At 63.3% G+C, this 22,578-nt stretch overlaps 2 protein-coding genes across 9 annotated transcripts in view; one reads left to right on the forward strand and one right to left on the reverse strand.

Annotated features, from left to right (window-relative positions):
• The window catches only part of MROH1 (maestro heat like repeat family member 1), a 57,110-nt gene extending 38,055 nt beyond the window's left edge, over positions 1–19,055 (forward strand). For both annotated transcript variants that reach the window (XM_082311854.1, XM_082311855.1), the window contains exons 34-43: positions 4–200; positions 7,599–7,736; positions 9,070–9,184; positions 11,830–11,976; positions 13,590–13,778; positions 14,986–15,138; positions 15,259–15,393; positions 15,664–15,766; positions 16,577–16,642; positions 18,401–19,055. In XM_082311854.1, the coding sequence (XP_082167980.1) occupies positions 4–200; positions 7,599–7,736; positions 9,070–9,184; positions 11,830–11,976; positions 13,590–13,778; positions 14,986–15,138; positions 15,259–15,393; positions 15,664–15,766; positions 16,577–16,642; positions 18,401–18,486 (1,329 nt within the window). In that variant the 3' untranslated portion in view covers positions 18,487–19,055. The remainder of the gene's footprint in view (positions 1–3; positions 201–7,598; positions 7,737–9,069; positions 9,185–11,829; positions 11,977–13,589; positions 13,779–14,985; positions 15,139–15,258; positions 15,394–15,663; positions 15,767–16,576; positions 16,643–18,400) is intronic.
• A 2,330-nt stretch (positions 19,056–21,385) lies between these two features.
• BOP1 (BOP1 ribosomal biogenesis factor) overlaps positions 21,386–22,578 on the reverse strand; it is a 71,442-nt gene continuing 70,249 nt past the window's right edge. For all 7 annotated transcript variants that reach the window (XM_082308124.1, XM_082308125.1, XM_082308128.1 and 4 more), the window contains 3 exons: positions 22,417–22,501; positions 21,872–21,979; positions 21,386–21,654 (listed from right to left, as the gene is read on the reverse strand). In XM_082308124.1, coding sequence (XP_082164250.1) covers positions 21,501–21,654; positions 21,872–21,979; positions 22,417–22,501 — 347 coding nt within the window. In that variant the 3' untranslated portion in view covers positions 21,386–21,500. The remainder of the gene's footprint in view (positions 21,655–21,871; positions 21,980–22,416; positions 22,502–22,578) is intronic.

Genomic DNA, 22,578 nt, shown 5'->3' on the forward strand with positions numbered 1-22,578 from the left:
CAGGCCACATGTGCTTTGTATGAGATCATGTCTGCTCCGGAGTCTGGGGCAGCAGTGCTGGGACTCTACCCGCCGTTGTTTGTGACTCTCCTGCTGCGCGTCAGCTGCACCGTGGGTGTTCAGCTACCGAAGAACCTGCAGAGCAGGGAGAGGAGGAGCAGCAGCCACGGCCAGGCCCCCCGGAGCCTCCATCCCTGCAGGTACGGCGGAGCCGGGGCGCCGGGCGGCCGGCGCGGAGGGAACGCGCCTACCTGCCATGTGGAACTCATTTTTGTTTGTGCAAACACAAGAGCGTGCGCTGCCTCTGTAATCGGAGGGCTGGGTAATAACACCCGGGCCGTAACGCCTTAGGTATGACAGCCTGACCTCTGGTGCGGTTTGGGCTCTGCGTTTTGGTGGTTTTTTTGTTTTTTTTTTTTTTTTGATGTGTTTTCTTCTGCAGAACACAATCTCTAAATTGGGAAGCATTAAATCAGCCGCCCCTGCAGCCGCAGTGAAAGCTGTGCTTTTCAGAGCTCGGGCAGCCACAGTGCCAGAGCCCTGCCGGCTTGGGTTACTGCCGCAGCCTCCCGAAAAAGCCCCGCTGGCTTTCGGGAGCGGGCCTTGGCGGGGCCCCCCGGGGCTCGCTGGGCACGTCGGGGGCGGATGAGTGTTTCTTGGGGAGGGAGGATGGCTCCGCTTCCCTGAAGGATGAGGAGGGGAAGCTGGAAAGAGCAAAGTTTTTGGCTTCGTCGCGTCGATGGCTGCAGCATGTCTCGGTCACGCCGAATTGCTGCCCGTTGAGCGAACAGAGCCGGGCCATGATGCCGTCTTCCCCCACGTAGAGGTGGCAGTGCCGATCCACCGCATCTGCCTTGTCCTCCTTCGGTGCTTTCGGCCCATGGTGTCCCTCACCACCGAGGAGGAGACCCAGAGGTCTGGCGGGGAAGGCTCTGGTTGCGGCGAGCTGCCCGGCCCCTGCTTCTGCGGGTGCCTCTGGCTTGTTCTGCTCTGCCTGGGGGGCTCCTCTGGCAGAGGGCTTAGGAACGAGTGCCGTTGCCTGTCACCAGCCTCTAATGAGCTCCCCCTTCACAACCTCCGAGCCCGCGCCTGCGGCGCTGAGGGTCTCCGTGAAGGTGGGACTTCCCTTCGTGTGCGGAGAGCTGCCGCTGGCTGCTTCGCCTTCCCCTGGCCTCTGCCCGCGGCACCCCAACTTGAGCAAAACCGTAAGGGTTTGGCTGCCTCCAGCCAAGTCTGTACCCGACATTAACGCTTTTGTGGGCAAAGGTTGGGAAGTGGCCTTCGCAGGGTAGCAGAAATACGCTGGTCCCCTTCGGGCTTGGCTCACGTTGGAAAGGACGGGGCCTCGCAGGACCCTTTCAGTCTGACTGTGGTCTGGGGTATCTGCTGCCAGGGCCGTGCTCCTCCCTGGAGGAGCTGCCCTGCCCCGGCACGTACGGTCACTGCGTCTTCTGGTCTTGGCGAACGCCTTCAAATAGCCCCATCGAGCGGCGCGGGGCCGGGTGGGCAGCGGGGCGATGCACTGCCCACCCGGGACGCCAGCAGCCTCTGCGCTGCCCGGCCTGGCAGGCTGCAATCAGCAGCTTTTTAAAAGATGTGTTCAGGGCCTGGCCTCTCCTTGGGGCTGGCTCTTCTGGATTTTAAGAGAGTGTTGTTGTAAAAATGATTTCTCTGTTGTGAGAGCCCCCGAAACCCCAAACGGCCAATTGCTGAGCGCAGGCAAGAGTCACCGCAGCTGCTAAATAATCCTCTGCTTGAACCAAACAGCCCGGGTTCAAACACCAAAGGGTGTTTGCTGGCGCGGGGCAGCACCTGTGTTGGCCTTGTGCATCTGGCATCTTCAGACAGCGAGGATGTCGAAAGGGCCGCTGCAGGTGAGGCTTTGCCCTGGCCGCAGAGGAAGAGGAGACCGCTGCAACCCTCTGCCAGCTCCGGGTGTGCAGGGTCCGCGTCCCGCGCGGGGTCCGCGTCCCGCGCAGGCTATCGTTCCGTGGCGCTCTGAGCCCGCGAGCGCGGTGCTGGCCGGCTTGCTGAGCATCGTCAGCTCCTGGACGTTTCCAGCAGAGCCTTTGTGCTGGGAGAGGTGGGACGCCGTGAAGGCAGAGCCCGCGTTAGGCGACCTGCAGGACTCTCCCACCCCTGGGTTTCAGTGTGTCCCCTCCCGGGAGCGTGAGGCTGTAACCCTGTAACGTGGTGGGGCTGCCGGACCCGTGAACGTGTCCCGTCGACGTACGCAGGTCTCCAGCTTCTTGCGGGCATCCCGCTGGGTTGGTGCGAAGTGCTGCTTCTCCAGGCATTGCCCGCGCCCTGCGTGGCTCCGTCCCGTGCCCCTGCGGGAGCCTGCCTGTGCCGAGCAGCCCCAAGGGCTTGCTCTTCTCTCCTGCACCTCTGGCCTTGATCTGTAGGAGAAAGGACCAGGACTTGTCTCTTCAGCCTCCGCGGGTGGTGTGGCTGTGAATGAGATGCAAACAGCCCTGCTCCCGCCCGCAGCGACTCTGCCTGCCCGGGGACCCTCACGGAGCTGCTCCGGGGCTGGGCTGGGTGCCGACGCGCGTCAGCCGTCCCGGCTGTCCGCACTGCCTGCGCTGGATTTGGCGTCTGAAACGGCGCTGGTGCCCCTCGGCCTTCAGCCCCGCTTCTGGCGGCTTGTCTGCCGTGGCGCAGCCCCGGCGTTGCGGCCGCAGGTGCCCTCGTCCTGCAGCAAATGGTCTGGCTGATGAGCGGTGCCTGCACTTGCTTTAAAGCACTTTAAATTTATGGGGATGTTGGGATTAAAGCCACATCCCAGGCAGCAATGGCAGGAGGTGCCGCAGGCTTACCGGGGGACTGGAGGGCAGGGAGCCCTTCTCTGGGGCGGCTTCTCCAGCCGCCGGCTCGCTCCCTCCACCAGCTCAATGTCTGAAGGCTTCCCTGGAGCGTGGGCCGGCCCGCGGGGAGGAAGCTCTGCCCTGATTTTCAGTTTTATCCTCTTGTGGGTTTCCAGACTTGGTTTTTTTTTTTACAGGCTATTATTAGTCTTAGGGGGGGGAAAAAAGAAAAAGCCTGGAGGAGCCCACAAAGACAGCAGACAAAGCGGCAGCGAGCTAAAAGGGCTCGAGCATCACTTGACAGTTCATTTCTCAAATCCCAGTGGTGCAGAAAGACCGTTTCCTTACCCCGAGCGGAGCGACTGGAACGGCAGCGTTGGGCACACCGAGCAATGCCCCCCATCTTCGTCTTGTACCGTGGTGGGCCCCGTCTTCGTCTCATACTGTGGTGGGCCCCGTCTTCATCTCGGAAAGCTGCTGCTCCCGCAGAGGGTGACTTTTCCAGCAGGGAGATGTAATGAGTGGAAACAGGTTGTTATGCTGGATGGCAGGGCTGCTATCAGATTAGTGTTTTATCTAGACCACATGTTAGAATAAAATTAAACAAACGCGATGCCTCAGAGGAGCGGGGTGGTTCACACCGAGTGTGGGTTTCCCCGCGGCCGTTCTGGCGCTGGCGGTGTCGCTCCCTGAGCTTGTGGCTCTTGCTTCGTCCCCTCGGGGCGTTTCGCACGGCGGCGGCCGCGGTCCGGGGGGGTTTCGTGCAGATCCCCCCAACGGGAGCAGGCACTCGCGCTGCCTTTGTGGCTTTGGGCTCGTGCAGCCAGAACTGTCTGTTCTCGTCATGCTCTTCCCCCTTAACGACTCCTGGAAGAGAGGCACGGGCAGATCCCAGCCAGACCCCGTACCATAACACGGGGAGTGCTGAAGGAAACTCGAAGCAACTGGTTGCCTCCCAGGGAAGGAGACGCAGGAGCCAGAAATGACTGCTCTTCCTCCAGCAGTGTCTGGACTCCAAACAGCACTGGGGACACAAACCAGAACGCGCTGAACTATTGCCGGGACCACCGCTCCTTCCGTGGAGCGGGGCTGGATGAGCCCGTGGGCCTCCCCAGGCTCCTGCCTGGGCGCTCCCGCGGCAGCAAGGCAGCTGTCGATCCCAAGAGTGAACCTTTGGGATGCAAGAGGCCCTGGATCCTTGTTGCAGGAAAAGCCGACGTGCCAGCCAGAAGAGCGGTAGGAGCCAGCAGCTCTTCGACACCCGCATCCCAAGATGTGGGGTGGGGGAGCCCCCCGGCCCCTCTCCTGCAGCCCCCAGAGAGCAGCTCCACCGGAGGCTGGCTCCCTCCGGCTGCCGCTGATCGAGGCGGCCGGCTTGGTCCCGGTGAAGTTGGGCAGGATTGTACCAGAGGGGCTTTCTCGCTGCTCCGAGCCCACGGCTTGCCTCGCCAGGGCTAGCCCGAGTGCGGGTGTGCTCCGCTTCGTTCCCTTGGGACCACAGTCCATGGGTCACACGCAGCATCCGTGACCTCAAGAAGGGAAAAAGGCTCCTCCATCGCCGCTCCCCAGACGCGGCCGGCGCGCGTGCGCTGTGTTGGGTTTCTTGGCGCCGCTTCTCAAATCTCCGCTTGATCTTGCAGGTTTTGGTACCGTTGGCCGTGTCCTGGCTGTGCATCGCAGCTGCAAGTCCCCGGTGATGTCGCCTGCTTTTGGGGAGCAGGGAGAGGGGCTGCGTCACGCCGGCTCCTGCCAGAAATCTCCGGGGACTGACCGGAGGGGCAGGGAAGGGCACGCGGTGCGGCTCCGAGCCCTGTTTCTGCTCCTGCCGTGGCCGCGCGTCCATGAAGTCATCGCCGATCGATGGAGGGGGAACGGTCTTTGTCCAACGCGCAGAAAAACCGCGGGGATGTGAAATTCCAGCCTTGTCCCAGGAGCTGGTTACAATATCAAAGTAATTTCCTGTACGCGTTTTGAATTCTAAGTCTTCATGATATTTAAATGCCAAAGAGAGATGGTAAAGGTGAATATGATAGCTTGGCAGGAAAGGGAGGTTGGAAGACACGGGCTTTTGTTGGAAAGGAAGGAAGTGTCTATAGGACACTGTGGAAAAAGCAAACCTTGTGAATGAACGGCTTTAACCATCTGTCTTGCAGGAGCAGTCTCTGGTTGCGCGGGGGCTAACCCGCTGCACTCGCCCCGGGCTTCTTAGCTCTTGTTAAGGAGCGGGAGAGCCTGGCGTTGCAGGCGAGGAGCTGAAGCCTCGGGGAGGTTCGAGTGGAGCGGGAATCCCGCAGCCGGCACGCAGGGGCTTTGTCGGGAACGGTCCCTCCGGAGGAGCCCCCTGCGAGCACCGGGACGTTGCCTGTCGGACCTTGTCCCCAAGCAGGGAGCTGGTGGGAAGTTCACCGGCCTTCGCTGGCCTCTGGTCCATGAGCGTCTGCCAGGAGGCTTTTTTGTTGCTGCTTTCTTATGCTGCAAGAAAAAGAAATCCTATTGCAGCTTGCTTGGACTAAATTACAGGTTCATCTGGATGCAAGCTTTGAGTTTTGAGGCTTATGGAGTTTTCTTGCTCTGCAGAAACGTTAGTGGCCCTCACGATGCTGCAGGAGGGGGGTCTCCGTTGCACCAAAGCTGGAGTGCGATTCAGGTTAGGCTTTGGGGGTGGGGGGCTCCCTGCCGGCGAGGGGGAGAACCCCAGGAATGGTTGAGAGGACTGGAGACGTACTGGGTAAACACTCCAGGATTAGGTCAACCTTGCCTTGAGGCAGGGAGACTGGCTCAGTCTTCTGGAGCTGGGCAGACCGAGAGCTGGTAAATGCCCCGTGCCGCGGCGGTGTGCGGTGATGATTTCTGCCCTAGGGAACGCGAGAGCATGGGGATGGGCACGCCGTAGGCAGCAGTACGGCCGTGTATCTGCCGAGCACCGGTGCTGGAGCCCGTGCAGAGCTCTGCTGCGTTGGACCCGGTCTGCGGGGCCGTGCTGCCCCGGGCGAGGCGGGAGCTGAGCTGCCCGCTGCCGGGCTGGCAGAGCTGGAAGGCGTCGGGGTCTCCTGCTCCAAACGGGCAGGAGTACGTGAAGTGGACGCTGCACCTCCCCGCTAAACCCACTGCTGTAATGAAAAAGGAGCCTGGGTTTTGTGCCAGGCTGCTGGGAAGGGATATTCGAGGTCAGGGACTTGCTCTGCGGAAAGACCTCTGTAAATGGAGGCTCTTGCCTGTCACTTAGTGATTTCGGCTACAGCTGGCGGGAAGGAGGCACCGCCGCCGGCTCGGGGAGCTGCAGCGGCTCGGGCAGTCTTCAGCTGAAAACTGGTTGAAAAACTCCGAAGGCCTGCGTGGCCGGACTCCAAAGCACGAAAACCAGGACTGTTACATATACCGGCAGATTGGCGTGGACAGACGGTGGAAGAATACTTCTGCCTAAGGTTTTCTTTAATTAGTAATTAATTCCTTGTTGCCCTGTAGTCTTCATGATGCAGGGATGCTTAAAGCACGCTGAAAGACTCTCCGCCAGCCTGGACTTGTCATGAGAGCTGAGCAAGCGTTCGTGGTCCTGCTTTTCTGTTTGCCGTCACGGACGGAGCCGGCTGGATGGCTCCTCTGTGGGCTCCTCCGTGGGCTCCTCCGGCTGGGTTTTGCAGGGCAGGGTTGAGGCTTCTGCACCGTCTGCCCCACGGGTCCAGAGCCATGCTGCGTGCCCCATGGATGTGTGGGACCAGGCAGCTTCTGCTCAGGCTCGCGAGGGCTGCAGCAGAGACCTTTTGCTTTGCACGCTAGAGGTGCCTGTGCCAAGCAGAAAAGCAAACCTGCATCCCTCTGCTTGTCTCCTTTCCTGCTCCTTGCGCTTCTGCCGCGGGCAGGTGCTCAGCTTTGGCCCTTAAGGACGCTCCGCTTGTGTGCGTGCGTCCTCCGGGCACTCATCCCTGGAGGAGCCCCTGCTCCTGGTAAAACATACTGACACATGCAGTACAAAGCTGCCGAAAGCCTCGGCTCTGGTGTGGCAGGGTGTTTTCTGTGCGTGTGGTGGGTCAGGGTGGTTGTTTTCCGTTGTTAGTCTCCACTTTGGACGTGCAAGAGGCGTGCCTGGATGTCCTTCGCTGGGGCAAGCTGGGCTCTCTGGGGCTCCTGCAGCTGCTGGAGGACGTGGCTGCGGCGGAGCCCTGGGGTGCCCGCGCCCTGCAGCCTCCTGGGGCTCGGGGGGTGACGGTCCCTCCAAGCACCGCTCCCTTGGCACCGCAGCTTGCCCCATCCCTACGAGAAGCCAAAATAGCGGGAACCCAGCTCGTCAGCTGAAAGACCTTCGTGTTGAGACACTCTTACTAAACGATGTTTTCTTTGTGCGTGTGGTCACTGCATTCCTCTTGCTTGTATTGAAGGCTAAGATTTATCCATTGCTAATATTTGTTTTGTTTTGACAGGATAATGTATGTTTCCCATATGTTGCTCTGTGCTTGCAGCAAACTAATCCCTACCTATAAAATATTAATGCAAAAAAAACCTCCTTAAAGTAGTTCTGGACTTCTTTACTTTTCAGTCTATTGTCTTGGATCACTTTAACGGCAAACGTCACGGTGTAAATGGAAGTAGCAGTGAGTTATGGGCTCGTCTCACTCCAGCTAAAGCCCTCGCATAACTCATCCCGTCCTCAAGCCCCCGAACACCTCCTGCCTGTCCCAGCGCTCCCTGGGCAAGAAGTTCCCTCCTCTGCCGCCCTGCGACCTGTCAGACGGGCAGGGCTGCAGGCAGGGCAGGCAGCCTGCCCTGACCTCACCACCGGGCTTCTCTCCCCAGCTGTGCCGTGGAAACGCTGAAGGTCATGCTGGCCCGGGGTGGCAGCGAGGAGGTCGCCAGGGCCGTGAGCAGCGCCAGCGGCTGGGAGCTGATGGCGAGTCCAGAGAGGCACCACGACGGCATCGCCGTGCTCGCCAGGTAAGACTCTGGTGCCGCGCACCGGTTCTCTGATATCTCCTCTACCTTCGATGCAAGAGCTGCACCGCGGCCGTTGGGAGCGGGCCAGCGCTCTGTAGCAAGCGGGGAGGGGGTGTGCCGTGTGCCAGGGGAGCTGCGATGCACCAAAGCCCATGGAGGGTCTCGCTGGCTTCCCGCAGCATCGCCAAGGGCTGGCGGTGGGGCTCTGCCTTGCTGCCCCTCGTGGGGTGGCCAGCTCTGTCCCCAGCTCGCGGGAAGCAGCCTGGGTGGGGAGCCCACGGGGGATGAGCCGCGTTCCTGGCAGCGCGGTGGGGCTGGATGCAGCTGGTGCCTGCTGTCGGTCCCGCCACGGGGTGCCTGCCGTGCCGCGCTTCCCTGGTGTGCCCCTTGCTGTGCAGCAGCTCTTCAGGCATGTCAGCCTGCTATCAGCTGCTTTGCTGTGCTCCTGTCAGCACTCAGGCTCGCTGGTCCCATCTAACCAAGGTATGACGGACACCAAAAGGTCTTGGATGGAAATTTTTTTCCTTTCGCTGCTGCTGAAATGTCCTTGCGGTTCATCGGGTATTGCAGCAGCATCCAATCCCTGTAGACAGCTTACTGGCAGCTGCCCGTCCTTCCCGCGGCGGCTGCGCAACCTCGTGCCAGCGGCAGCGAGTTTGGCATGAGGCTGCGAGGCCAAGGGATGGCCGCAGCCCGCGGTCCGGTTCGGTGGAGCCTGGTTCAACCGGGGACTTCGCTGTCCCTCCACCCAGTGCCATTAATAGCTCTTGGACGGCTGCAAAGGAGATGAGCGGTTTGGGATTTTCCAGTATTTGCAAAAATGCTTTATTGAACCTCCCAAACACTTGAGCGTGTCTCATCCAAAACAAAACCCGTCCCTCCTGGCCAAGGTCTATCACAGCAGGGTCCTGCCAGGGTGCCCGGCGCACACCAGGCACGGGCTCGGTCCTGCCCTGCGCTTCGTCCCCAGTGAGCGAGTGGCAGGAGGGGACGATGCCAGGCCAGGGCCACCGGCTTTTGTGTCCTGGATGTCAACGTGCTCATTCTGCACAGTAGTAGGATGCAGAGGCGTGAAAGACGGGCAGCGCAGGCAGCTCTGCTGCCCGTGGCCCCGCTGCCGCTCACGGTGCTCAAAGCACCCTGGGCTGTGGCCACCCGTCCTGTGGCACGGGAGGAGGTGGCACTCGGCAGAGGCAGGTTGTGGCAGCCTACTGATGCCCCACGGCTCACAGACCCCGGGCAAAGGGGCTCGCCAGCTTCCTTGAAGCCCCCCGGGGTCCACGGGCCGTCTGTAGCCCCCGGTGCGGGTGACGCTTGCCGCTTCTGTTCGCAGCGCCATGGCGCGACACGCCGGCCCCCGGCTCCCCCTGATCGTGAAGAACCTCATCCCAACACTGAGCAGCGTCTTCGACAGCCAGAGGATCACCACCACTGCCTTCTTCGCCGAGGTGAGCAGGGGGTGTCGCGGGGAGGCGCAGCGCGGCTGAGCCACCGCTGCAGGCTGGCTCCCGTCCGTCTGTCTTTCCCTGCCCGGCTGGAGAGCAGCCGGGATGAGGGTTAAGCTGCAGCAGGGCTCTGCCTGCAGCAGGCTTTGCCTGCCCTCCTCGCCTTCCCGACCCTCTGGTAGAGGGGATGGCAGAGAAGCGCTTGCAGGAGTCCAACTCTGAACACATCACCGCCATGAGCCAGCAAACCGTAACTCCATCCTTACGTACCACCCTGAGGAATGAAGTGACTCAAGTCCTTTCCCCTCGCCGGCAGCGCAGCCAGCAGACTGTAACACTATCTCTCCGTACATACCACCTTAAAGCCCTGGGCCACTCGAGGAGTTTTTGTTACATAAAGGAGCACCTTATGCCAACAATGCAGAACTATATCCCCCCTTATAAACCACCTTTTAAATTCTCAGCTGCTTAAGCAGCCTGGGATTAAGGCACTGTTTTTATTTTCTGTTTGGCTGGGGGAGCTGCCGGCCCGGCTCTTGGAGCCTGTCCCAGAATCTGCTTTAGTTTTGGAGTGTGGTTGGCTCTCTGCATCCTTAAAGGGTTTAAAATAGCAGCTTTGCCTCACCGTGGAGCTGGAGGGGAAGGAAGCAAATGCCTGTGTCTCCCTCTCTCAAAACTGATGAGGTGAGAGCTCAGTCCCTTTTCTCTCGGCCGTGCCAGTGACGGAGATGACAGAGGGGAAGCGAGGAGGGGAACGGCCACTGGGCTGGAGCAGCAGGCAGACAGGGGCACGGGGCTGCTGTGCGGCAGCCCCTGCTCGCCCGGCCCCCGCAGAGCCCCCGGACGGCAGCAGAGGTGCGGCCGCTGCCCCGGGATGGCCGTCGCTGCCCTGTCCCGGCGGGAGCGGGGGCTCCGTGCCAGCCCCTGGGTCCCCGGGGCAGCTCTGGGGGTGCCGTCGGTGCCTGCACGTGGCTACCGGCAGCCCTCGCTGCCTGCGGGCGTCTGGCCCCAGCTCTGTGCCTGCACCACGGTTGTCTGCGTGTGGATCAGGCTCTGGGGTGCTGGGTCTCGTGTCGCGGGGTCCCTCTCAGCCCCGGGGCTCCCGGCCTCTCTGCAGCGGTGGCGGGTGACAGCGGGTGCGCGTGGGGACCCCTCGCCGCGGCTGGAGCCTGGAGCGGCCCCGCTGACCCCCTGCACTGGGGCTGGGCAGCAGCAGAGAGCAGGGCTCTGCCCGAGAGAGGGTAAACCCCAGAGCAGCCACGCTGGTGGTCATTAATCCAGACGTGCCCTGTCGTCACTGGGCTCCTGCTGACCCCGCTGCGGCCGGCGGATAAACCTCCTTTCCATAAAGCGGAGCCTGATCCATCCAGGATGAGCCGGGCCCCATCGGGGAGGGCCAGCAGCGCTCCTTGGAGCACATCCCGCTTCCGTACGTGGCTCTCCCCGCAAGCCGGGGGCTCGGTTAGGAGGGTCAGCGGGAGAGCAGCCCTGCCGTCTCCCTCCAGCCAGGTCTCCTGAATCAGGCTCCTTGAGCCTCTGCCGGGCCGGCTCCTCCCAGCCCCGCTCTGGGAATGAGGAGCTGCTCACCAAAAGCTCCGGTTCTGCCATTGCTCAGCCGCTGGGGATGATCACGGTGGCTTTGGGTGCCCCTGCACTGCCGCTGGCTGCTCCGGAGCCCAGGGGATGCGCTTTGGCCCTCCATCCCTGCAAATGCCCCCACTTCTTAGAGAAAGAGAAGAAATCAGTTTATTAACAGTCAATCAATGCTATTACAATTCATTAAGATAGTATGATCCTACCGTAGTCCATGCCTGACATAAAAATAGGCACGATATCTGCAGGTGAGAATAGTGCCTGATTCGATAAACGATGGGCAACTTTTTCCCGTCGGGAACCAGAGAGTCCCAGTTCTTTCAATAGCTCATAATTGCCTTGGTACCATTTTCCACGTGCACCTAACGGAAACCCCGTGAATGTAATGATATTAGCATTCCTTAGTTCTCGTGATTTCTTCTCTTTCTCTATCATGGCGGGAACCAGACCCAAAACTGGAGGGTGCCTGTGGCAGACAAAAGCTTGTGCGGAAGGGCGACGCGGTAGGGAGGGTATGATAGTACGTAGGGGCGTATGGGGCTCAGATCACGACGCGTTACCTAAATTTCCATCTAAGACATTAATTTACCAGCCTTTGCCAAGGTGGACGGGCCACCTTCACTTAACCCAGAAAAGGAACGCATATAATTTTATCTATGTTCAATAAATAGCCCACCTCATCTCACCTGGCCGGCGAGCTCGGGGGCAAGGAGTCAGCTTTTGTGTAGGTTTCGTGGGTTTCTCCCTGCTGTGAGTGCTCGCCTGGGCTTCCCACTTCTTCCCAACTTGGGGTCCTCGGTTTTCTCGATTTCCATGTTACAAATGATTGCAGGTTCCCCAAATCCAAGTGCCTGCCTCGGGGTGCAGGAGCTGAGGGCTCCTCTAGCCCTGTCTCTGGATGGAGCGAGGGTCTGAGGGGAGCCGGGGGGCAAAGCGAGCCTGGCAGGGCTCTTTCCCAGTGTAAAGGAATAAGAGCATCCCAACCGCAGCCATCCTCTCCCTTGTGGTTCGCGGGGCCCCTGTCCTGTCGATGCTGAGGCTCTCTTCTGCTTTAGCTCCTCAATAGTAACGTGGTGAATGACCTGATCCTGCTGGAGACCGTGATGGATAACATGACAGGGAGGCAGAAGGACGCCTGCATGTTGGTGCGGATGCTGGCTCTCCGGGGGCTGGGCAACATCGCCTCCGGCTCGCCGGAAAAGGTGAGAGCGACCTCCGCGCTGCTCGGCCTGGGAGTCCTGGCCCGGTGGGAGAAGGGAGCAGGTAGCCGCCGGGCGATGCTGCTTGTCAAAGGCAAGACAGGACAGCTGGCCGCCTCCTTGCCCTGGTGACGGCACCTCCAAAACCGAGGTGGCAGCTGTCCTGTCTAAAGGCACTGCCGGCCTGCTCTGGTGCAGACTTCTGACTGCGTTAGCAGACACTTTTATAAAAGCCTGGCTTTGGAGGAAAGCCCGGCATCCCTGGGGGGAGCAGCAGCGTGCCTGTGCAAGACCTGTGAGCCCGTCGCTCCTTCCTGCTTTGCCGGCTGACAAATGGAGCCTTAAAAGCAAAGCGATCCCCTGTCCCGCCGGTGGGGTTCAGGCGGGCAGGAGTTGGTACCCGCGCTCTCCGAAGCCCTGCGGTCGGAGCAGCTTGTGCCGGAGGCGCGTCCGCGGAGCGGCGCGCGGGGAGGGCAGGCACAGGGCGCTCTTCGCCGTGAGGGTGCGCGGGGGCGGCTGGTCCCCGCCAGGCTCCGGATGCACCTTGCAGCTGGGAAGCAGTGGCTTAAACCCCCTTTCCTGCCCGGGAGAGGAGCCGATGCCACAAACCCCGCGGGCATGGGAGCACTGGGCTGCCTGGGGCTGCCAGCCTGACCCCGCCGCTCTCCTCACCTGACGGCTGATCGGCGGCAGCGCGGGGGCTTGGCAGGCACCCCACTCCTCTGCTTGCCCGTGCCAAACCCTGGGAAGAGGTCACGAGCGGGCCAGCCCCAGGACAGACAACGCGCTGCCGTGATCTGCTGCTAAAATATAAGTAGCTACTAAAAATACCGTTTTGCTGGCATAGCCCGGTCAGAGCCGCTGCTCTAACAGCACTGTGGGCTCCGCGAGCCGGAGCGCAGCCTCCGGGAAGCAAGAAACCAGCAGGGCTGACAGTGCAGCCCGGCGAGGATGAGGAGGGTGGCGACGAGCCCACGCAATGAGGGCGATGGCAGGGACGAGCTGTTGCCGTCTCCTCCGCTCACCCCAGCCGGAGCGCAGCCGGGTTTCCAGCCCATCAGGAGAGCTGTCTCCCGGGCCGTGCTGCGGATGCTCCCGTCCCTGAGCTGCTAGGGCAGCCTGGAGCGATGCCAGCCTGGCGAGGCTGGGCAGGCGTGGGTCTGGGCGGGCTCCTGCCGTCCCAGGTGGCTCAGAGACAGCAGTCTGTCTGTCCGTCCTTGTCCCTTCCCAGCTGGGCTCTGCAAGCCACGCTGGGTGGCACAGTGCAGTTTGCAGAGTCAAGTGCTCAGAATTAAGTGATGGCAGACTTAATGTGGCTTATGCAAACTTAATTTCCCCCTTTGCTGTGTATACACCAGCTCTAATTACACAGTGAAATACTGTGTTGATGGTTTCAGCGGGAGGGGAACCGGTGACTGCGGTAAGCAGTCACCACGTGCGATGGCTGGCCTGTGCCGAAGATGCTTTGCCCACGGCGGTCGTAATTTAAGTCTCCTTCCAGCTCTCTCTGGCTGGAAGCACGGCGTGGGGCAGGAGCCTGCTGCAGGGCACCCAGGGGACGTGTCCCTGCCAGGCTCGCCCCATGGGGACCGCTTTCCTCACCGCTTCCCTTGCAGGTGAGGAAGCACGGGGCCAAGCTCCTGGCATCCATGGTCAACGGCATGGATGACAAAGACGACCCCCACAACCTGGTTGCGCTGGAGGCCATGTCCAGTCTCTCCAAGCTCCTGGATCACGTGGAGGAGAGAGACATCCAGTCCATGCTGCTCCACATCGCCATCAGGATCCGGCCCTTCTTCGACAGTGTAAGGCAGCGCCCTGGCTGTGCCAGGGAGGCTGAGCTCGTGCCTTTGCCGGTGTGTCTGCTGAGCCGGAGCCTGCTTAGTGCAGGGGATGTGTGCGGGAGGAGCAGGAGTCTGCTTGGATGCTACGGGGCACGTCCCTGGGTGCAGGCAGCACTGCGGAGCCGGGGGAAGGAGGTCAGGGCGCTGCGGCCCCAGCTGGGAGCTCAGCACAGGCTGCATAAGGACACGGCGTGGTTGGGAAGCAGAGGCATCCGCTGCGTTGTCTGCTCGGACCTCCACTCCTCCCGGGTAGCAGGAAGCTCTGGGCACAGGGTTGAGCCAGAACTGGGTTACGTGGGTGCCCTGGGGTAGGAGCCAGGGCGGAGCAGGAAAGTCCTCTGTGGGTGTCTGCCCCAGGGGGTTTTGCTGCCTTTAGCAGTCTCTGTTCATCCCCAAAGCCCCTCCAGCATCACCACGGGGAAGCTCGATGCTTTGATGCTTCTCCTGCTCAGCTTGCAGCCTGTCCCTGGCCTTGAGCCTTGTCCTCTGCTCCCGCACTGAGCTGCTGCCGTCCCGCCGGCAGCATCCCCCTTGGCCAGGCCCTCGCTGCGCCCCGCGCTCCGGCTTTGGGGCTGTCGTCCCTGCTGCTCCCTCTGGCCCCAGCAGAACCGCAGCCGGGAGTTCCCCAGCTGTGCGCGACTGCTCTGCCGCTTCGGACGGCTGGAGGGTGCAGCATGGAGACCCCCGTCCCCCAGCTCGGTCCCCAGCACCTCCCGGGTGCTCCCTGCCGGCTGGTGCGGGGCTCCGGACCAGCGGGAGCGAACGGGGATGATGGTGGCTGAAATTTGGGATGAGGAGGCAGGGAGCTGTGTTTCTGTGGAGTCATTAGGTGGGAGGGAATGAATTTATACCCCGAACAGAGCCCGTCCTCAGCCCATGGGTGGCTTTGTTATTTCCTGGTGAAGAATCGTCTAAAATGGTTTTCAACCCCCCCGCCCCCCCCCCAAAAAAAGCTGAGGTCCTGCAGCTGAGGACCAAGGCGGCCTGGGAGGGAGGTGCTGAGGGTTCGGGACAGACGGCAGCGTTTCTCTTGCTGCTGTGATGCCGTCCAGCCTGAGAAGCGAGGCGGTGGGCGGTGGGAGCAGCGCTGCCAGGCGCGTCCCCCGAGGCGGGAGATGCCCAGCGCGGGTCGGTTCCCGCTGAGCCCTGCTCGTCCCCCTGCCCGCAGGAGCAGCCTGACCTCCGCCAGTCGTCCATCGTGCTCTTCGGCAACCTGACCAAGTTCAGTGAAGGCAACTGCGAAGTCTTCTTCGAGCAGATCCTGAACGGGCTGGTGACGCTGCTGCTGCACCTCCAGGACCCGAAGCCGGAGGTTGTCAAAGTGAGTGCCCCGCTGCCCGTGCTGGCCGGCAGCAACGGGGGTCCTCTGCCTCGGCGTGGGGGTCCTGCGAGGTGCTGAGCTCTCGAGTGCACGCCGCAGCCTCCCCTCTCTGTGCCGCAGGCCTGCAAGTTTGCTCTGCGCATGTGTGGCCCCAACATGGGCTGCGAGGGGCTCTGCGACATGTTCCTCAACCACCTGCGGGAGGACAGGAGCCTGCACTACGGGGAGTTCATGAACAACGTCTGCAAACACCTGGTAAGCGGCTGCCAAAGCCCGTGGCGTCGGTGCCGGCACTGCCCGCGGGGCTCGGTGCGGCCCGGCAGGGCTCGTGCCGGGGCTGCTGGTCCATAAGGTCCTCTGGGCCCTACCCTGCGTCCGCACAGGGCAGTTCCCCCCAGCCCAGGTGTGGTCCTGGCCTGACCTCAGCCTCCCCAGGAGCTCCGGGCTTCCAGGAGATGCTGCCAGTGCTGCAGGCAGCTGGTCTCCTGTCCTGCGTGACTTCCTCGGTGGCTGTTTCTCTCCTAGATGCAGAGCTACCCAGAGATGCTGAACCGCTTGATCTTAACCAACCTCTTCTACTTCAAGAGCAACTGGGTGGACATCCGAGCGGCTGCGCCCATGTTCATCGGTAAGGCTGCTGGGGCCCGGCTCCCACGCCGCTCCTCGGGCTTCCTGTGGGCGTCCTCTCCGCAGAAGGTGCGCGTACCTGTCCCTGTTGTCCTGGGAATGGTTTCCATCCCTGCTCTGCTGGGAGGGCACTGCGGACGAGCAGGGCTGCTGGAAACAGCCAGCTCATCCGGTGCCTCCCTGTCCTGCAGAGCACCGACCCGCGCCTTGCTGTGCGCAGGCCCAGGGACGGGCACGCCTGCCATGGCCCCAGGCGGTGCCAGCACCCCAGGAGCTTTTCTCCAGCCACTGGCCACTAATGCTGGCTGGGTGCACGGTGTCTGCCGTGACCAGCCGAGGTGGAAAGCACGTGGCCAGGTCGTGCCATGGTTTGGACGACCACCCGCTGCAGGCAATGCCTGTACAGACCCTGGTTTGCAGCAGCAGTGGGCTGCACAGGCAGTGCCCGTAACGGGGCCTGGACCAGCTCGGTCCATCACTGTAAAGGTCTCCAGGCTCGGGGTGCAGCATGCGGGTGAGGCGACGGTGAGGCGAGCAGCGCGGCCAGAAGAGCTGCCTTGGCCCCGTACCCCCCGCTCAGGGCGTTTCTGCGGTTCCTCCTTTCTGAGGAGGGCGGGTAGCGCCCAGCCTTGCTTTTACCCCTTGCTTTTACCCCTGGAGGATTGGGCGTGGGGGGAGGTTTTGCTGCTTTCAGCGCAGAACTCGGCTGCGCTGCGCTCAGATGTGCCCAGCGCTGCTTTAGGACAAGTTACCAGCGCTGCAGGAGGCAGAAACGCTGGCAGGTGACTCCTTAATTGAAATTCTTCCTCAGGCTTCCTCGTGCTGCACGTGGACGAAGATCACTGTCAGCAAGTGGACCTGGACCAACTCATTTCGGGTGAGTAGGTGCTGCCGCCCGCGGCTTTCGCTGCTGGGGAGCGGGGACTCGCCTCTGCCCGCTGGAGCCGGAGCTCAGCCCCGCGAGATGGGGCTCCCCAACCTCTGGTGCTGCTGTGCCCGAGGCTCCTGCTCGGCTCTTGGGGCTGGGGCATGGGCAGCGCCTGGGGCAGCCTCCCACGGGCCCCCAGGCGCCGACAGCGCAGGGGCTTTAGGCCATCGCAGAGGGATGAGGCTGCAATGGGATCCCGCTCCCTCCCGGATGCGCCGGCGCAGCGAGATCCAGCGCTGCCCCCAGCAGCACCTGGCTGTGTCCCTGGGTGAGCTGGGGGACACGGGGAATGTCCCCGACCTCACGGTCAGCCCGTGAAGCCAGAGCTGTGGCCAGGGCGAGCCCAGCACCTGCGGGCAGCAGACACGGGGGGCCTGGGCTGGAAAGCCAAGGTGCTGCGAGGGGCCGAGCAGTCGGTGTGGGGATGCCGGGATGGCATTTGGTTTGCACCCCGCGGGCGTCCCAGGGCCGAGGTTGCAGCTCGCCCGGGAGCGGGGCTCTGCCCGCATCCGAGCACGGCCCCACCGGGCTGCACCGCAAGCTCTGGTCCTTGGCCCGCGGCTCAGCGGGCATTTGCAGTGGCTTAGCGTGAGCAGGAGGGGACTCGCAGCGTTTGTTTGTAATGTGTTAACCGTTAAAAGGCAGAGTTAAGGCTCGTTATGAAGGGCTAATAAAAAGTCGACTTGAAGCTGGTGGCATTTTGGAGCTGAGTTAAGTAATTTTCCTGGATTTCAGGGATTTTTTCCCTGTCACTAGTGACCTCATAGTATATAGTAATGCATGGAAACTTTTGGATTGTTCCAAGGGAGCTTAAAAAACACTAAAAAAGGAAAAACTATCTTTCCGTTGGCTCCCTGAGCCCTTCCAGAAGAAAGAGGCCTGTCTGTTTGAAACAAGTGAAAGATAATCTGCCCGTGTGTGAGTAATCGCTGGAGCGAGCAGGCCTGGATTGGGTTGCGCGAGCTTCCCGTGTTGAGTGGCTCGGCCGCGCGGGGTCCGGGGGGGCTTCGGCGTTACAGCCCGCCCCGGGGCACCCCCGCGGCTGGGCCCGGCCAGGCACGAGGATGCCGCGAGCGGGCACGTAAATCGGGAGCCTGGCTCCCCGCGGGAGCAGGGGGGATCAGGAGGGAGGCGAGGGCTCTCCTGCGCCGGGTAAACAAGCTACTGGAAAAATATTATTATACTTTTACTGCTAGGAAAAACTACCTGGATTGTTTTCTTACTACCGGGAGCTGTTCCAGGCATTAGGAAATCGTGCTGATAGGGGAGGCTTGGCCTGGCGAGCGTCTGCACAGCCCCACGGGCCCCCGGGGGCTCAGCTCCTGGCTCCGCTCCCCTCCCTGGCCCCGGACCCCCACACCGGGGCCCTTCCCCTCCCCGGGGTGGCGCAGGAGGAGCCCCACCAGCTGCAGCCCTGGAGCCCTCCCAGTCCCAGGGCGCAGGGCCAGCAGCCTCCGCAGCACCGTCCTGCTGCCGTGGTCCGCTGGGCTGCAGCGCTGGGGGCTCCTGGGGGGCTGAAGAGGACTTGGGGTCCCTGTTCTCCCCTGGAGCGTGTGACAGGGCTGGCAGAGGGGCCCAGCATCCCTGGGACTGGAGTGGAGTTTCTCCTTCCTCGTGTGACGGAGCAAAGCCAGGATGCGGCTGGGGCCAGGGGCGGGTGGCCGTGGCCCCGTGGCCCCTGCCATGTCTGTGCTCTGCTCCTTCCAGCTCTGAACCTGCTCCTGAAGGACCCCGTCCCCGCTGTCCGTGTGAAGGTGGCAGAGACGCTGGGCCGCCTCGTCAGGATCCTGTGAGCCCCGGGGCACCCCGCCTCCACCACAGCAATAGTTGGGTCGGCTCCTCGCCACGAGCCCCATGGCCCGGGGCGCCCGCGGGCACTGCCACGTCTTCCTCCATCGAGCACCCGCCTGGGGCCCCGCTCACCGGCCTCTGCGGCAGCCCCATCATCTTCCTCTGCTCTCGCCAGCTGGTGGGAGCCCGCCCAGCCCAGCGCCTCTGCCGCCCCCCTCCAGGACCGGCTTGGCCTGGCCATGGCACTACAGCGGCCGGAGGACACGGTGGGTACACGGCTCCTCTCTGCGGGCTGCTGCGTGGGGTCCTGCTTGACTGATGGGATGAGGGTCCTGGGCAGGGGACGTGGGCGGCAGCGTGTGGGGGAAGGGGCTGCAGCTGGCCTGGAGCCGCGGGCAGGCAGCGTCCCTGGGCTCCCCGCACGGCTCCCACTCAGCCGGGAGCAGGACGGAGCCCGAGCCCCCCGGCTGCCTCCAGCCCCTCGTCCCCCCTGCTGCTCCCCGATGCTGAATGTGGGGTTCTGTCCCCCCTGGGGCCCTACTCGATGAATGTCACCGTCCTCTCAACACACGTGTACATAAACATATTTTTAAATAAAGCTCTTTGCTCCTCGAGCGTTGTGGTGGGGTGAAGGGGAGGGGTGGCCCCCCACAGCCCTGTGAGCCGGGTCGTGGCGGGGGCTTGGGGCTGCCGGCTGAGCAGGGGTCCCCTTTGGAGGACGATGCTGGGTCTCTTCCCCCTCTTGCCGAAGGGGAAGCCCAGCACTGGCCCTGGCTCTGCTCCCGGGGTCCCCCCGAGCTGGTCCTGCCCCGCGCGCGTGGCGCTGGTGGTGCCCCAGCTGCCCCTGCTCCTTGTCACGGGTTTCTGTCCCTGCACTGGAGCTCCCTGCTCTGCTCATCTCTGGGTTCTTTTTCTCCTTCGGGTTCTGATCCTGTTCCAGTTCCTGCTGCTCCTGGCCCTGCTCTGCTCCCTGGGCTCCTTTGCGGGGCTGTATGGGATATGGGGGTGGGCAGGTGCCTCTGTGGGCACTTTCTCCGCAACCAGAAGCAGCCAAGGGAGGTGTGGGGTGGCAGCGGTCCTGTAGCGTGACCTGGCACCATCCTCCTCGCAGTGCTCCTCCTCAGCGCTCAGCGGTGACACCTGCACCCAGCAGGGCCTGCAGTGTCAGTGGTAGTCCCAGCATCAGTAGGGCTCAGAGTGAACAAGAGCTGCTGTGAGGGAGGCAGGGGTGGTTCATGCCCAGTGCTGCAGGGAGGGAGGAGAGGCCGCTTAGGGCTTGGTGGCAGGAGGTGTCCTGGGAGCTCTTGGCCCTGGCAGGGCACAGTGGTGCCCGTGGGCTCTGGTGCTCCCTCGGCTGCTGCCTCTGCGTGGGGCTGGGTGGCTGCCGGGGCCTTTCCGTTGCGGTGGGAGAGCCCTTCAGCCCTGCCGGCTCCCCGGGCCGGAACGGCTCTGAAAGCTCTCCCCACCTCCCAGCTGTTCAGCTCCGGCTGGTGGGGGGATTCCTGGGGTGACTGGGCAGGGAGCTGGGCTGCGCCCGGGCTGGGGCTGTGCCAGGCCCTCCCACCCCTCCTGCCAGCCCCAGGGGGCAATTGGGGGGCCAACCGGGGGGACCCCCCAGCCTCCTTCCCCTCGTTAAGTGGAAGCCCTCGGTGGGCTCTTTGCATCGGGTTTGGTGCCAGCCCTGGCCCGCGGCCCCGCTCTGGGAGAAGTGCAGGCACTGTGGGACCCCGTAGCAGGGTCTTGCAGGGTGCTGCGTGCCGGGGGGGCCACGCTGGCTCCGGCAGCCCCAAGCCACGTGGGTGCCTGGACCGGAGAGGGTCCCGGCTGGATCCCCCCCAGGCCCGCGGCGGGGAGGGCCAGTTCCCGTGGCCATCCTGGCCTGTGGCCAGTGCTGAGCTCATGCGCGGGATGAGCTCACGGTGGCTGCCGGGCCGCAGGGTGCCGAGGGCAGCACGTGGGGATCCTCCGCTGGGACCAGGGGCAGGGGGCAGCCAGGGCTCTGCCCCCCGCCTGGGGTGACCCCGGGGACTATGGAGGGGGATGCCGGGGTTAGAGGGGTGCTGGGGACGGGGACCTAATGCCTTTTGGGCACGGCTGGGGCTGGCTGCTCGCCGTGTCCTTGCACCAGGTGCGCGTGGGACCAGCTGTGGGGCAGGGGGTGCCGGGGTTCCCGTTGGTGGGTGCACGTCCCATGCCAGCCCCGCTCTGGCAGCAGGTCCCGTGCCAGCCCTGGTGCATGTCCCCAGCCCGGGTAGGGGGCCAGGACCTGCTGCAGCCCAGGAGCCACCGTGAGGACGGGGCTGGGCCAGGCGCTGCGGGACGTGCCCACTGCCGGGGGCACCAGGGCAGGCATCAGGTGATGCCCCCCATGGTGGTGGGGGGTGTGAGTGTGCTGGAGCTGGCGGGGGCAAGTGGAGACCCTGGGGAGGGCTGAGATCAACTTCATCCCGTCTTCTGCCCACCCTTCCGCTGCCCCACCGCCCTTCCCTCCAGCTGCGGTACCCAGGGAGGGGGGAACGGCGATGCCAGCCCAGCTCCAGCGCTCCAGCATGCGGCCACCATGGCGGGGTGGCTTCCCACAGGGACGGGGGTCAGCCGGGGCTGGGACAGGACAGGTCCTGCCTGCTCAATACCGCTGTGCGGGAGCAGCTCTCCTGGCCAGGCCGTGGTGAGCTCCAGGGCCCGGCAGCGATAGCAAACACCGCAAGAGCTGCGGGGAAGGGCAGCCGTGCCGGCTGGAGGGCACCGTGCTGGGCTGGGGGAGGCAGCAGCACCGAGCGGGTTTTTGGCAGGGGGATCCGTGCGTCCCCACGGCCTCGGTCCAGCTCGGGCTGAGCCAGCAACACAGGACAAAACAGCGCAGGATTGTATCCAAAAGAGTTTAATGAGAAAGGCCTCAGGAGTTGGTGTGCAGGAGTGGGTGCGACGTTCCTGGCAGAGCACGGTGGTCCCAGCGCTGCCCCTTGCCCGCAGGGTACCGGTGTTGGGTTGGGGGTGCGCTGGCCCTGGGCAGCAGCTACGTGTAGAGCCGGACGGTGCCATCGGCACCGGAGGAGAAGACCCAGGGCTGGGTGGGGTGGAAGAGCACGTCGAGGACGCCCAGGTCCAACGTCAGCACGTGGCCCTTCAGCACCTTCACAGGCACCAGCAGTGGGTTCTGCAGCAGGTCGCTGTGGTGGAGGAGACACGTCAACACAGGGCTTTGGCTCCCTCCCTCCGACCTCCCTGGGGCATCCCCAGAGCCACCCCACAAGCGCTGCCGCCTCAAGGCGCAGGCAGCACCGCACCCTCCCTGCCCAGCAGCTCCTCTCCGCCTCTGCCGTGCCGCAGCTTGCCAGAGGAGAGGGGAGCTGACCCCAAACCCCCGTGGCTTCCCCCACCACGTACTTGTAGACCATGCCATGGCAAACGATGACGGTCCCATCGTCCGAGCCCGAGGCGAAGAGCGGGTAGTGCTTGTGGAAGGCCACGCTCCGCAGTGCTTTCTTGTGGTGCCTGCAAAGACGGCGGGTGCGAGGCAATGTCAGGGCAAGGGGTGGCCGCTCCACCCCTTGGCCGGGGCGCCTGGGTCTGCGCGCAGCCAGGCTTTAGGGACCCCAAGCTCTGCTGCGAATGTATAGGAGGGGAGAGGGCAACTGGGACAGACTGGGACCTGCTGTGGGCAGCTCAAACCAGCCCAGCACCTACAGCCGTAGAGGCTTTGCCCTGCCCTGAGCCCTGGGAGAGCTGTGGGCACGGTCCCCCACCCCGGCACAGGAGAGCCGTGAGACACCAACACGCTGGGCAGGGCTGGCTGCTCCTGGCACAGCCCCGACGGGCTCCATCCTGCTGCCAGGCCCCAGGAGAGGGAACGGCCCCGGGAAGCTGTGGGGTTTCAGGGGGCTGCAGGCAGGTTAATGGGGAGCAGAGGCTGGCCCTGGCCCGGGGCTCACCGCAGCAGTTGGTAGGGTCTGGTGGAGAGGTCCAGGTCAAACCAGGCCAGCTTGCTGTCGTAGCTGCCGCAGATGATGTTGTCACCTGTGAGAGGGAACAGGGCATTACTGGGGCTGCCAGCAAACCCCACGGTGTCCTGCCAGCAACCAGAGCCCAGCCTG

This window comes from Platalea leucorodia, assembly GCF_965183815.1.
Source record: "Platalea leucorodia genome assembly, chromosome: 1".
Classification (NCBI taxonomy): domain Eukaryota; kingdom Metazoa; phylum Chordata; class Aves; order Pelecaniformes; family Threskiornithidae; genus Platalea; species Platalea leucorodia.